The 15,121-nt window shown below is 34.4% G+C and overlaps 2 protein-coding genes across 2 annotated transcripts in view; both read left to right on the top strand.

The window, feature by feature from the left end:
- Positions 1–15,121, top strand: part of LOC309869809 (uncharacterized protein) — a 33,699-nt gene that overhangs the window by 7,838 nt on the left and 10,740 nt on the right. The window contains exons 4-5 of the mRNA XM_082741471.1: positions 8,407–8,430; positions 8,521–8,573. Of these exons, the coding sequence (XP_082597597.1) occupies positions 8,407–8,430; positions 8,521–8,573 (77 nt within the window). The remainder of the gene's footprint in view (positions 1–8,406; positions 8,431–8,520; positions 8,574–15,121) is intronic.
- The window catches only part of LOC309869804 (uncharacterized protein), a 66,002-nt gene continuing 60,731 nt past the window's right edge, over positions 9,851–15,121 (top strand). The window contains exons 1-2 of the mRNA XM_082741454.1: positions 9,851–14,553; positions 14,746–14,901. The gene's annotated coding sequence lies outside the window, so the exon portion shown is untranslated. The remainder of the gene's footprint in view (positions 14,554–14,745; positions 14,902–15,121) is intronic.

A 15,121-nucleotide genomic window follows, 5' to 3' on the forward strand; every position in this document is an offset into this window, starting at 1 on the left:
ATATTCAGAGCACTAAATGAGAAAAATATGCAGCCAAGAATACTATATTCGGGCAGACTGTCATTGAAAATAGAAGGAGAGATTAAAAAAAAAAAAAAGTCCAGGACAAACAAAAAATAAAGAATTTGTGAACACCAAACCAAATATTGAAAGCCATCCTCTAAGCAAAGAGAGAGCCTTAAAGTTACAGACCGGAAAGGAACAGAGACAATATATAGTAACAGTCACCTTACAGGCAACACAATGGCACTACATTCATATCTTTCAATAGTTAACCTGAATGTAAATGGGCTAAATGCCCCAATCAAAAGACACAGGGTGGGCGCCTGGGTGGCTCAGTGGGTTAAACCGCTGCCTTCGGCTCAGGTCATGATCTCAGGGTCCTGGGATCGAGTCCCGCATTGGGCTCTCTGCTCAGCAGGGAGCCTGCTTCCCTCCCTCCCTCTCTCTCTCTCTCTCTGCCTGCCTCTCTGCCTACTTGTGATCTCTGCCTGTCAAATACATAAAATCTTGAAGAAAAAAAAAAGACACAGGGTATCAGACTGAATAAAAAAACAAGACCCATTGATATGCTGTCTGCAAGAGACTTATTTTAGACCCAAAGACACTTCCAGATTTAAAGTGAGGGGGTGTAAAACAATTTACCATGCTAATGGACATCAAAAGAAAGCTGGGATGACAATCCATATATCAAACAAATTAGATTTTAAACCAAAGACTATAATAAGAGATGAGGAAGAGCACTATATCATACTTAAAGGATCTTAAAGGATCTATCCAACAAGAAGCTCTAACAAATTTAAATATCTATGCCCCTAACATAGGAGCAGCCAATTATATAAGCCAATTAATAACAAAGTCATTGACAATAATATAGTAATAGTAGGGGACTTTACCACCTCCCTCACTGGAATGGACAGATCATCTAAGTGAAAGATCAACAAGGAAATAAAAGGTTTAAATGACATGCTGGACCAGATGTACATCACAGATATATTCAGAACATTCCTCCCAATGCAACAGAATACACATTCTTCTCTAGTGCACATGGAACATTCTCCAGAATAGATCACATCCTGGGTCACAAATCAGGTCTTAACTGGTACCAAAAGTTTGGGATCATTCCCTGCATATTTTCAGATCACAATGCTCTGAAGCTAGAACTCAATCACAAGAGAAAAGTTGGAAAGAACTCAAATACATGGAGGCTAAAGAGCATCCTACTAAAGAATGAATGGGTCAACCAGGAAATTAAAGAATTTTAAAAATTCATGGAAACAAATAAAAATGAAAACACAACTGTTCAAAATCTTTGGGATGCAGCAAAGGCAGTCCTGAAAGGAAACTATATAGCAATACAAACTTTTCTCAAGAAACAAGAAAGGTCTCAAATACACAACCTAACCATACACCTAAAGGAGCTGGAGAAAGAACAATGAATAAAGCCTAAACCCAGCAGGAGAAGAGAAATCATAAAGATCAGAGCAGAAATAAATGAAATAGAAATCAAAAGAACAGTAGAACAGATTGACAAAACTAGGAACTGGTTCTTTGAAAGAATTAAAAAGACTGATAACCGTCTGGCCAGACTTATCAAAAAAGAAAGAGAATAGACCCACATTAATAAAAACATGAATGAAAGAGGAGATATCATAACCAATACTGAAGAAATATACAAACAATTATAAGAACATATTATAAGCAACTATATGCCAGCGAATTAGACAATCTGGAAGAAATGGATGCATTCCTAGAGACATATAAACTACCAAAACTGAACCAGGAAGAAATAGAAAACCTGAACAGACCCATAACCAGTAAGGAAATTGAAGCAGTAATAAAAAATCTCCCAACAAAAAAGAGCCCAGGGCTAGATGGCTTCCCAGGGGGAATTTTAACATTTAAAGAAGAATTAATACCTATTCTGAAACTCTTCCCCAAAATAGAAAAGGAAGGAAAACTTCCAAACTCATTTTATGAGTCCAGAATTACCTTGATCCTAAAGCCAGACAAAAAGCCCATCAAAAAGGAGAATTACAGACCAATAGCTCTGATGAACATGGATGCAAAAATTCTTACCAAAATACTAGCCAATGGGATCCAACAGTACATTAAAAGGATTATTCACCATGACCAAGTGGAATTTATTCCTGGCAGCAAGTTTGGTTCAACATCTGCAAATCAATCAATGTGATACATTAATGAAAGAAAGAACAAGAACCATATGATACTCTCAATAGATGCAGAAAAAACATTTGACAAAGTATAGCATCCTTTCTTGATTAAAACTCTTCACAGTGTAGAGATAGAGGGTACATACTTCAATATCATAAAAGTCACGCATGAAAAACCCACAACAAATATCACTCGCAATGGGGAAAAACTGAGAGCTTTTCCCCTAATATCAGGAACATGGCAGAGATTTCCTCTATTACCACTGCTATTCAACATAGTACTAGAAGTCCTAGCCTTGGCAATCAGACAGCAAAAAGAAATAAAAGGCACAAAAACTGGTGAAGAAGAAGTCAAACTCTCACTCTTTGCTGATGATATGATACTTTATATGGAAATCCCAAAAGACTCCACCCCAAAACTGCCAGAACTCATATAATTCAGTAAAGTAGCAAGATATAAAATCAATGCACAGAAATTAGTTGCATTTCTATACACTAACAATGAGGAAGATGAAAGAGAAATTAAGGAGTTGATCCCATTTATGATTGCACCAAAACCATAAGATACCTAGGAATAAATCTAACCAAAGAGGCAAAGAATCTGCACTCAGAAAACTATAGAATACTCATGAAAGAAATTGGGAAGGACACAAGAAATGAAAAAAAACGTTCCATGCTCATGGATTGAACAAATATTATGAAAATATCTATGCTACTTAGAGTAATCTACACATTTAATGCAATCCCTATCAAAATATCATCAACTTTTTTTCCACAGAAATGGAACAAGTAATTCTAATATTTGTATGGAACCAGAACCAGAAAATACCCTGAATAGCCAGAAGAATGTTGAAAAAGAAAAGAAAGGTGATTGCATCACAATTCTGGACTTCAAGCTCTATTACAAAGTTGTGATCACCAAGACAGTATGGTACAGGCACAAAAACAGGCACATAGATCAATGAAACAGAATAGAGAACCCAGAAGTGGACCCTCAACTCTATGGTCAACTAATTTTGAAAAAACAGGAAAGAATATCCAGTTTGGAAAAAAGTCTCTTCAACAAATGCTGTTGGAAAAATTGGACAGCCCCAAGCAGAAGAATGAAACTGGACCATTTCCTTACACCATGCATAAAAATAGACTCAAAATTGATGAAAGAACTAATTGGGAGACAGAAATTCATCAAAATCCTTGAGGAGAACACAGGCAACAACCTCTTTGACTTCAGCCACAGCAACTTCTTCCTAGAAACATTGCCAAAGGCAAGGGAAAAATGAACTATTGAGATTTCATCAAGGTCAAAAGCTTTGCACAGCAAAGGAAACAGTTAACAAAACCAGAAGAAAACTGACAGAATGGGAGAGGATATTTACAAATGACATATCAGATAAAGGGCTAGTATCCAAAATCTATAAAGAAGTTATCAGACGCAACACCCAAAGAACAAACCAAGACATGGGCAGAAGACATGAACAGACATTTCTGCAAAGAAGACATCCAAATGACCAACAGACACATGAAAAAGTGCTCAACATCACTCAGCATCAGAGATATGCATCAAAACCACAGTGAGATACCACCATTCACCAGTCAGAATGGCTACAATTAACAAGTCAGGAAATGACAGATGTTGGTGAGGATGCAGTGAAAGGGGAAACCTCCTACACTGTTGGTAGGAATGCAAGCTGGTGTACTCACTCTGGAAAATAGTATGGAAGTTCCTCAAAAAGTTGAAAATAGAGCTACCCTACGACCCAGCAATTGCACTACTGGTATTTACCCCCAAAATACAAATGTAGTGATCTGAAGGGGCATGTGCACCCCAATGTTTACAGCAGCAATGTCTACAATAACCAAACTATGGGAAGAGCCTAGATGTCCACCCACAGATGAATGGATAAAGAATGGATAAAGAATAATGTATGTATGAGTGTGTGTGTGTGTGTGTGTGTATGTATATACATGCACATACATACATTATGCAGCCATGAAAAAATAAAATCTTGCCATTTGCAACAATATGGATGGAACTAGAAGGTATTATGCTAAGTGAAATAAGTCAATCAGAGAAAGACAATTATCATATGATCATATGATTTCACTGATATGAAGAATTTGAGAAACAAGACAGAGGATCATAGGTGAAGGAAGGGAAAAATGAAATAAGACAAAACAAGAGAGGGAGATTAAGTAGAAAGATAGAAAAATAGAGTAAGAATAAAACAAAGACTAAGAAGCATAAGGAAGAACTAAATTGAAACTTGAGAATTGGAAAATTCAATAATCAAAAGAAAAAAAATACATGCCAAACTTAACTCAATGAATGGACTTGATAGCAGAATGGAGAGGCCAGACAGATCACTGCATTTGAAGATAAACAGTAGAAAATTCCCCAATCTTAACAATAGACAGGAAAAGGAAAGAAATGACCAAAAAAGGGAGAGAGCAGGCCTCAAGGACCTGTGGAACTTTTTTTTTTTAATTTTTTAAAAGATTTTATTTATCTATTTGACAGACAGAGATCACAGGTAGGCAGAGAGGCAGGCAGAGAGAGGAAGGGAAGCAGGCTCCCTGCTGATCTGAGAGCCCAATGCGGGGCTCAATTCCAGGACCCTGGGATCAGGATCTGAGCCAAAGGCAGAGGCTTTAACCCACTGAGCCACCCAGACACCCTGGACCTGTGGAACTATTAAAAAAGATGTAACCTTTTTTCTTGTCATCCAAATCCCAGAGGGGAGGCGGAAAAGAATAGGGCTGAAAAATATTTAAAGTAAAAATGGTTGGAATTTCCTAAACATGACAAAAAATATAAACCTACAGATTCAAGAAGCTGTGTGAATGACAAACAGGATAAACTTAAAGAAATCTGCATTAAACTTCTAAAGACCAAAGAAGAAAGTCTTTAAAGCAACGGGAAATAGTACCCATGTTAGCTTAGAAAAAAAGACTCCAAAATAAAATGATAGTAAATAAATGGGTACAACCACACAAAACACATGTGAGAAAAATAAAACAGTGGTCATGATATCAGTATCAAACAATGTTAAGTTTTATGGCAACAAGGAACTATTGGGAAGGACACTTATAATAATAGAGAATAAAATTGACAGTGAAGATTGAAGTGTAATGAATATGTATAAAAGCAGTAACAGTATTAAAACTCATAAAGCAAAAGCTGTAAGCAATAAAAAGAGAAATAGACAGCAAGAGCTTATCAATAGTAGACTAATTCATTAATGTTAACACATACACATAAAACTGCATACACATATGCATGAAAAAATAAGTTTATAGAAGTTTGAACATAATTAGTAAGGTACATCTAATTGTTGTAAACCAAACTCTGTTCCCTAAAATAAAAATTATATTTCTCAAATATCCATGAAAGATTCACAAAAATTGAAAAAAAAGTACATCTATTCCAAAAAGTATGATGTATGGCATTCTATGATCACAAGTAGTAAAATAAGAACTAATAACAAAACTAACTTCCTATCAGGGGGAAAAAAAAGCCACATTGTGCTGCATCAGCATTTTGAAATCTCCCTTTTAAATAATCAGTGGCTCAAAAAGAGCAAACAAAACCAGTATCTCAGAAATTTAAAAGCAGTAGTAAGGACATTCACATCCCATGAGGTAGAGCTAATTCAGAAAACAGAGGAAAATTTATATTCCAAAATATTTGTGTTAATAAATAAAAAATGATGAAAATAAGTGAAAAAAATAAAGTAAAAATGAGGAAGACTAAAGTAAAACAGAAGGAAAATATGAATTATTTAATAAGTTATGTTAAGTCAAATGACCAGCAACTAGATAAAAAGTCACTCTTGTAAAAATAATTTGGTTTACCAAAATTACTTCCAAGTGTATAAAGTACTTAGAGATAATGACAAAAATTCTAAGAGTGGGTGCCTGGGTGGCTCAGTGGGTTAAGCCGCTGCCTTCGGCTCAGGTCATGATCTCAGGGTCCTGGGATCGAGTCCCGCATCGGGCTCTCTGCTCAGCAGGGAGTCTGCTTCCTCCTCTCTCTCTCTCTCTGCCTGCCTCTCTGCCTACTTGTGATCTCTCTCTGTCAAATAAATAAATAAAATCTTAAAAAAAAAAAAACTCTAAGAGTACTAGAAATACATTGAGATTTTTAAAAGTTATTTTGGAAAGCCATATTATAAATCTTGACAAAAATTCAGAACCAATTCAGAACTCATAAAAGAGAAAAAAATAATCAATTGTGTTTTGACTTAAAAGAAACAAAAAAAAATTCTTCAAGGCATTAAACACATATAAAAAGTATAAAATTTGTTTTAAATGGAAGAAAAAAATACCAAATTTATAATAAACTAGGAGTTACTACGTATTAGAAAGAAAAGAATCTATGATGCCCATAGATCTTGTGAAAAGATGATTAGCACCATGCATAATGTAAGAAATCCAAATTAAAGTTGCATGTATATAACGTCTTTAGTTTTTTTTTTTTTTTAATTAACATATAATGCATTATTTGCTTCAGGGGTAGGTACAGGTCTGTGAATCCTTGGGTTTACATAATTAACTGCACTCGCCATAGCACATACCCTTCCCAGTGACCATAACCCAGTCACATTATCCTTACCCCCACTCCCCAACAACCATCTTTAGATTTTTATAACATACTAGTTTGACAAAAGAAAATGGCACATTGGTAATCCTTCTTACTAAATTTGCAAATCTCTTTGTAAGGAAATTTGATACTATCCGTCACAAATTAGAAACCATATTATTTTATTTTAAAAAAGTTTTCTGATGACTTACCCCACAGATACAATGGTATATATGGATAAAGACTTCCATAAGGATGGTCATTATAGTGTTGTTCATAGTGGCAAAATATTTTAAGCAACTTACTTGCTCATCAATAATGGTGTGGTAAAATAAATCTTATTAGATGCAGTAAGTCCTATGCAGCTGATAAAAAAACAATGATGCAGCACTATATGTACTAATTTAAAAAATATTGGGAAATTTTACTTATAGAAGAAGTAAATTTCACAGTATTATGTATCTATATTAACCTTTTAGGTAAAGAAGGGTTAAAGGGTGAGAGAGAGAAACATTTATATGCTTTACTAGATACGGACTATTTCTGGATATATTCAGTCATTTATCCACTCAACTCAAAAATACTTTTTTAATGCCAGTGCCTGTTTTAAACATACGGAACATATGGATAAAATACATAATATCCCAGTCGTGCTTTCTAGTGGAGAAGAGAGTAACAATGAACGTAATTAATAAGTGAGTTATATGTATGTTAGAAGGGAATAAACCAATGTTAAGAGAAAAAAATAGAGCATGATGTGGGACCCCAGAGAGGTTTATGGGTTGAAATTGTATTTTATTATTTTATTTTATTTTGGTGGGTTGAAATTTTAAATCTAGTGGCAATTCCACCATTATCTGTACAGCTGTAATGGTCTTTTAAATAAACTGAATTTAAAACTTTCATTTGGTACTTACATTAAGTCAAATAAAGGCAGAAAAGAAAGTGTCATACAGATTGAATTCAAATACGAGCTCTGTTACGTATTAAATGTCTTTGGGAAAATAAGAAAAAAAGTCTCTAATGTCTCTTCCTCTAGCTGGAATAGAAAGAAAGGTTGATGAGAAGTCAGAAGTTCTAGACTGGAATCTTGGTTTTTATCTTTCCTGGCTACTTAAGCCTGAGAAAGAATTAAATCTCTAAGTTTCAGCTTTCTCAAGTGTAAATAAGAATACTGTTACCCACATCAGAGGGATAGTTGTGAGCATTAAATGAGATAATTCATGTGGAAAACATCATTATGTAAAAATACTATAAGCTAGAAAGTATAAATGACAGGCCTTTGGCCAAATCTAGCCACAAATGTGTTTGAATTGGCTGATACAGTTTTGGCTTCCACAGTGCTATAAAGCAATTTAATTAGTTGCCAATTTTCGAAGATTAAATGATTTCATATAAAGTAGATTTTGAATTTCCTGAAAAAAAAAAATCATATTAGCTGGCTCTATTAGGCCCATACTCCTCATGGAAAAACCAACTAAAGGTGAGTAGGGCTTATTCTCCTATTGGGGCACTTCCCATTGTTCATTCATTTTCTCCTGACAATGAAGGCTCCTCGCTATGTCTCATTGGCTTTTTTCCCTTGCATCTTACCCCCTTCTTCACAGTGGTTTTTCTGTGTCACCCACCATGATATGCTAAAGTGCTTTTCAGATTTCAACACAAAGTCATCAAGGAGTAAGCTGCTTGTCTGTCTTCTTTATCAACTTTGAGATTAAATATATAAAATGCTCCTATGCCAATCTGGGATTGACCTCTGTTCGCTAGGCCATCTCCAGTTCCCAAAGTATACCAAGCACATAGTTATACGCACAATAAAAGTACATAGTGTGATTGAAAACAAACAAATGGTCGTCCTTGTTACCTTATGGTAACTTTTGAGTAGTTGTTTTTATTTGAATATTTTCTTATGCTTTTGCTATTAGATATGATTACTCCACCTGAAACAGAGAAAAACTTTTGTTCAGGTGATATTTTTACTCAGTTTGGTATATATAAGTATACATACCAATATGTATACATGTCTGTATACATACATATGTGTATATATATGTATATTTTATTTTTACTGTAGGATGTCCCCCAAACAATGTATGGCCCAAACTTTGAGCTAAATCTACCTGAAAAATGGTGGCCTTTGCAGTCCTGTGGACAGAAGTTTTACCTGTGGTCTTGAATGGACAGGAAATTACTATGAAAAAGGTAAGTTGATTATCACATTCTTTTATTCAATAAAATTCTAAGACATACTGCCATTGTTTGATAAAATATAACAAAGACCTGTGAAAAGGTTATTTTCCAATAAACTCATGAAAACTGTTTATAATTATGACTCCATTTCCAATACAAGTAATGTTATGTTAATATTGATTAATTTTTGTTACCTTATCAAAATAACACATGAAAATCCTTAAAACCCCACGTAATTGAAATAATATTAATTAATGTGAAAGAGTCTTTATGAGACATAAACCCCATTCTCCTTCCAGCTCTGTTTAAGCCTGAAGTCTTTGTGGATGGCAGGTTTGCTGGACCTTGAAGTTTTTGGCATGATACAGAAGGCCCTCAACCACAACAGAGACATTGAGGCTGGCAGGATGGAAGATGCAGGGCCCCAGCTAGAGTCAGTTCATGTTATGAGTGGGCCCAGCTAGATGTGCCTGGGTGGCTCAGTTGGTTAAGCATCTACCCTTGGCTCCAGTCATAATAGCAGCGTCCTGGGACTGAGCCCCACGTCCGGCCTCCTGCTCAGCAGGGAGTTTGCCTCTCCCACTTCCTCTGTTGCTCTCCCTGCCTGTGGGCTCTTTCTCTCTCTCTCAAATAAATAAGTAAAATCTTAAAAAAAAAAAAAAAAAAAAAGAGTAGGCCCAGCTACAAGGGGCAAAGAGGAGGACTCTGGGAATAGAGGTTTCCCACCTTCACTTCATTAAGGAAAAATTATTCAGGGGCGCCTGGGTAGCTAAGTGACTTAAGCCTCCGCCTTCGGCTCAGGTCATAATCCCAGAGTTTTGGGATGGAGCCCCAAAGTCTGCTTCCCCCACCCCCTGCCTGCCTCTCTGCCTACTAGTGATCTCTCAATAAAAAAACTCTTAAAAAAAAAAAAGAAAAAATTATTCATGTAACACTAAGAATATTTTTTTATTTGTAAGTGACATGCATGTGTTTTCAAATAACATTACGTGTATTATAAAACATATATAAAGGTTTAAATTGATAAAGAATGAATAAAGATAAATATTGGTGGTTATTCTCATTTCTTTCCGAACCACAATTGATTATTTTGTGCAACACTGGAGAGTATCCTACCTATTTAGAGCATGCTATTGTAGGAGATGATGTTTTATTATATTTTATTTTGACAGAATAGAGAGAAAGGGTTCTGATGATGAGGCAGAGGGTGGGTAGGATTGTTATGTGGACACCTAACCTTGGAGTACCCTGAGTGGAAAAAAATCCACTCAGGATCAGCTTCTGGGCTGTTTAATGGGATTGATGTTAATGAAAGTTTTGTAAATATGTATATGGTAATTGAAGTACAACTTTACTTTCTAATGGGAAGGATTATGTGTTTCTATGGAGTTTCATTCATTCTGGATATATAGTTCACTTTCTGTTTAGACGGCCTGCCAAAAATGTTTAGATTCTGGTAATACCTTTCCTTTTTTCTTGACCTGGAATTTTCTTTCTCTTCTTTTCCTACATGATAAATATTCTAAATACAAGCATGTGTGAGTGCGTGTACATGTGAGTGTGTGTACGTTGAGTGTGTGCATGAAATTCTAATGTGAAAGGCACTAGCTATGATAGTTTCATGCTATCTTTACTATTGTATGCATCTAGGTGTAATCTATTTGCATTTTTGTCAGAAATTATACCCTTTTGTGGTTTATTATTTTATGTTCTGGTGCTTTTTATCTCAGATATAAATCATGAACACTAATAATGGTCACAGACATATAAATCTTAGTAAAAAGTGGTCAAAACTTTGAAACCCAGTATCAAAAACACATCTTATTAAAATAAAGTAAAATCTTTTACTGCTAAAATAAATTAACATTAGCTCTGGGCATTTTTTGGCATAGAATAGCCTATGTAAAATTATTTAATTTGTTAATTAAAGTTTTTGTCTTGCTCTAAAAAAAAAAAAACAACAACAACAAAACTTTCACCTAAATGGCTTCACCTATGGGGGTTATCACTCTTTATCTCTGTGGCCCTAACATACCATCACAATGGGTGTGATTACCCACCATCCTTTACCATTAATTTGACTGTCATCAGATGGTACCTTGCCCTGAGAGTGGTTAGATCCATATGCTAACTCCTGCACTGCTGATAACAATGCTCTATGCCTTTGGGAATATCAGTCTTCCCATGATACAGTTTTCCCGTCTGGAAGTGAGGGTAAAGACACTTTGAAATGACAACCCTTCTAAATCTAATATCGAAGATTGTTTTTCAGGGATTATTTTTTAACATGGGTATTTTCCCTAATTTATGGAAAACAGCTTTTTTTTTTTTTTTTTTAAGTAGGCTTCATGCCTAGCGTGGAGCTTAATGCGGGGCTTAAACTCATGACCTTAAGACCTAGATCTGAGCTGAAATCAAGAGTCATACTCTTAACTGACAGAGCCACCAGACACCCTATGTGGAAAACTGCTTTTACCAACTTTGTGATATTTAAGATTACTAGATCAGAATAACAGCAGTACTTTAAATATAGAACCATCATGTTCATATTTTTTAAAAAATTCCGAGTTGGGTAATTCTCTGGTATTTTGGAATATGAGATATTTTAGCTTTTGATTCTATCACTTAAACTGTCAATATGGAACATTTCAAACATATGGAAGAGTTGCTGAGTCATTGGGTAAATACAAATATAATTTTGCAACATATTATAAAATTCTCCATGTGGGCTTGTGCCATTTTGCTTACTCACAGGAAATATATAGAATGCCTGTTTCTTCACAGCTTTATCAAAAGATTATGTTATCAAAATTTTGGTGGGAAATGTTATATCAATGGGGATTTCATTTCATTTTTATTATTATGAAAATTTTTATCACCTTCCTTAATGGATCGGGATCTTTTACATTTTTTCCTATAAATAACCTTAGCTCATTTTTCTATAAGGTTGTTGGCTTTTTCTTCTTTAATATTAGAAGTTCTGTGTTCATGTGTGTATATATATATATATATATATACACACATATATGATATTAAGTTTTTGTTGTGAATCATTCACCTTAATTTGGGAAAATTTGTTATTTGTCTTTTTAAGTCTATAGCATGTTTGCCACCTGATTGGTTATTGTCTATGTATGAGAAACCATCCAAATGCTTAGACTCTTAAAACAATTTATTATTCTCTCATAATTCTGAGGATTAACTGGATTCAGCTGAGTGACTCTCCTCTCAGATAATAGCTGGGGCTGGAGCTCTTTGGACGCTCAGCTGGGTGGGAATAGAGAAGATAACCTCTTTTTATGCATCTGCCACCTCGTTGTTCCTCCATGTGGATTCTTTCTCCTTGTAATAGTCAACTCGGACTGCTAACAGAATATTACAAATGAGGTGATTTAAAAATTATTTTTATAGTTATGAAGTCTGGGAAATCTAACATTAAAGTTCTGGCCAATTTGGTTCTTGGGGAAAGCCCTCTTTTCTGATTTGCATATGACCTTCCTCTCATTTTTATCCTCTCATGGCAGACAGAAGGAGTGTGAAAGCTCTCTCATGTCTTATCTTATAAGAACGTTAGTCCAATGATACAGTTCCACCTTCCCTTATATGGCCTTTTTCTCCAACAGGATAACTGGGTTTTTTTAGGTAATTGCTGATTTTGTGAAGCAGAAGTCATCAGGTCTTCCTAAGGCTTGAAAATGATGTAAAATCATTTCCACCACATCCTATTGGATAAAGCAAGTCGTAGGATCAACCCAGATTCCATGCAGGATGGGCAGCACAGGAGTGTGAATCCCAGAGGATATGGTTTATTAGGAGGATCTTTGGATTATAGATTCTCCATGATTTGAAGTTTGTTGTTGCTTGTAATAAAATGAATCTTTTTTCCCTCTAATTTTTAAAAATTTTGAGTCATAATTAGAAATATATTTCCCATTTTCAAGTTTTTTAGGAATTTTTTAATGTTTTCTTTTAATACTTGTATGATATCATTCTTGACATTTAACTTTCTGATCAATGTTAAGTGTTTTTCTTGGTATATGGTGTAAGGAATAGATCCATTTTCCCTTTATATGGCTTATATGGCTTTTCAGTTACCATAATAAAGTTTTTACAAGTCTATCTTCCCCACTGATTTGAGAGGCAGACTTCATCAAATACTAAAAATGTATTTGCAATTAAGTATAGTTATGGATGTTCTGTTTTATTGGTCTGTTTATTTATATGCAAAAGAAATATTTTTTTATTATGTCTTTATTATATGTATTTGATACTGACAGAGCTAACCACCCTTCATTTCTCTTCTTTTTCAGAAATTTCCTGACTTTACTTTTGTTCATTTGTCCTACTAAATGAATTTTATAATTAAATTTCTAGATGCAAAAAATAATTAAGTATTTTTTATTGTTTTATTGTCCTTTCTATTTACTCTCTTGGGGAGAATTAACATATTTATGATATTAACTAAACTTATTCAAGGACAAACATGGTCTGTTTATTTGTTCAATATTTTTGTTTCCCATTAAGTAAAATGCTGGGTTTTAATACTCATATTGAGATAAGCTATTAATTTTCTAGTTTGTTCAGGGATTTTACTGAATTTTTAAATGAATTTCTTCTTCTTTTCCTTTTTAAAGACTTATTTATTTCAGAGAGAGAGAGAGAGAGACCATGAGAGGGAGGTGCAGAGAGAAAGGAAAGAGAGAGAGAGAATCTTTATCAGACTCCACACTGAGCATGGAGCTTCATGTGGGGCTTAATCCCAGGACCCCACGATCATGTTCCACTAACACAAAGAGTTGGCATTTAAATAACTGCACCACCCAGGAACCTCATGAATTTTTCTTCAAATGTATTTTCTACATCTACAGAATTAATAATTTGATTTTTCTCTTTAGCCTGATAAATATGATGGATTTATTAATGAATTTTCTAATGTTGAATGACCTTACATTCTTGGAACAAATACTACTATTTCATGATAGTCATGATATAATATGTTGTTGGTTTCTGTATATTTATATTTTCTATGAGTTGGCATCAATGTCATAGGTAAAATTAGGCTCTAGTTTTATGTATTTTGCCAAGTTTGGAAATTGATGTTATACTCAATAAAATGTATTTGAAATTTCTCTTCCTTTTCAGTGCTCTGTAATAAGATATATAGTAAGATGACAATCTTATCTGCAGAGGTTTATAGAATTCCATGTGAAACCTAGGACTGGTGGGATTTTTGTTGCTGTTGTTTTAATTCAGAAACTATTTACTATTTTCTTTATTGTTTTTGTATTATAATTATCTTATCTAAGTTTTCTGTCTCAAATAAGCTATCTTTTATAACTTTTCCATTTCATTTAGGTTTTTATACGTATTTATATTATGCTCTTTGTATTTATTATTTTTGATGGTCAATCCACATTTTTAAAAAGATTTATTTATTTATTTGTCAGAGAGAGTGAGTGAGAAAGAGAGAGAGCACAAGCAGGGGGAGTGACAGGCAGAGGGAGAAGCAGTCTCCCCACTGAGAAAGGAGCCTGTTATGGGACTCTATCCCAGGACACAAGGATCATGACCTGAGCCAAAGGCAGACGTTTAGCCAACTAAGCTACCCAGGTGTCCCGTTATTCCACATTAAAAAAAAGAAAAAATTTGCGTGTATTTATGCTTTTGTTTTGATTAGGTCAGCTAATGATTTGTCTGCTTTTATTCTTTGATCAATTCTACTGTTTCTATCTGTCTTTAAACTCATTACAACAAATTCACTTGTCTTAACTAGAACTAATGCTTTGGTGGTTTGTTTTTCAGAATGTTCTCCTGGTTATTATGACCCAGTCTGCCATTTTAACTGCTGATGTCAGAACGATGGAATTTGCAATAGGTTTTCTGGAAGCTGTGCCTCCGAGTTTACCATGGAAGGGACTGTGAATGTGGAAAACAGAAATAATGAGTGGGCATATTAAGGTGTTGACAAGTTTTAAGCTTTAAAAAGTGCTTTAAATCATAAAAATAATATTTTCACATTATATAAAATTAGGTAAACTGTTAATGATTTAATGTATATTTTTACAATGGATTTCATATCTCTAATTTAAGTTCTAGATGCTGACAAATGCCATAATCAGTAATTGAACTTGTTCATTGTAACTCTTGTCCAAAAACCAATTCTGTGATTCCATGAGCA

The sequence above is a fragment of the Mustela nivalis genome, assembly GCF_964662115.1.
Source record: "Mustela nivalis genome assembly, chromosome: 1".
NCBI lineage: Eukaryota > Metazoa > Chordata > Mammalia > Carnivora > Mustelidae > Mustela > Mustela nivalis.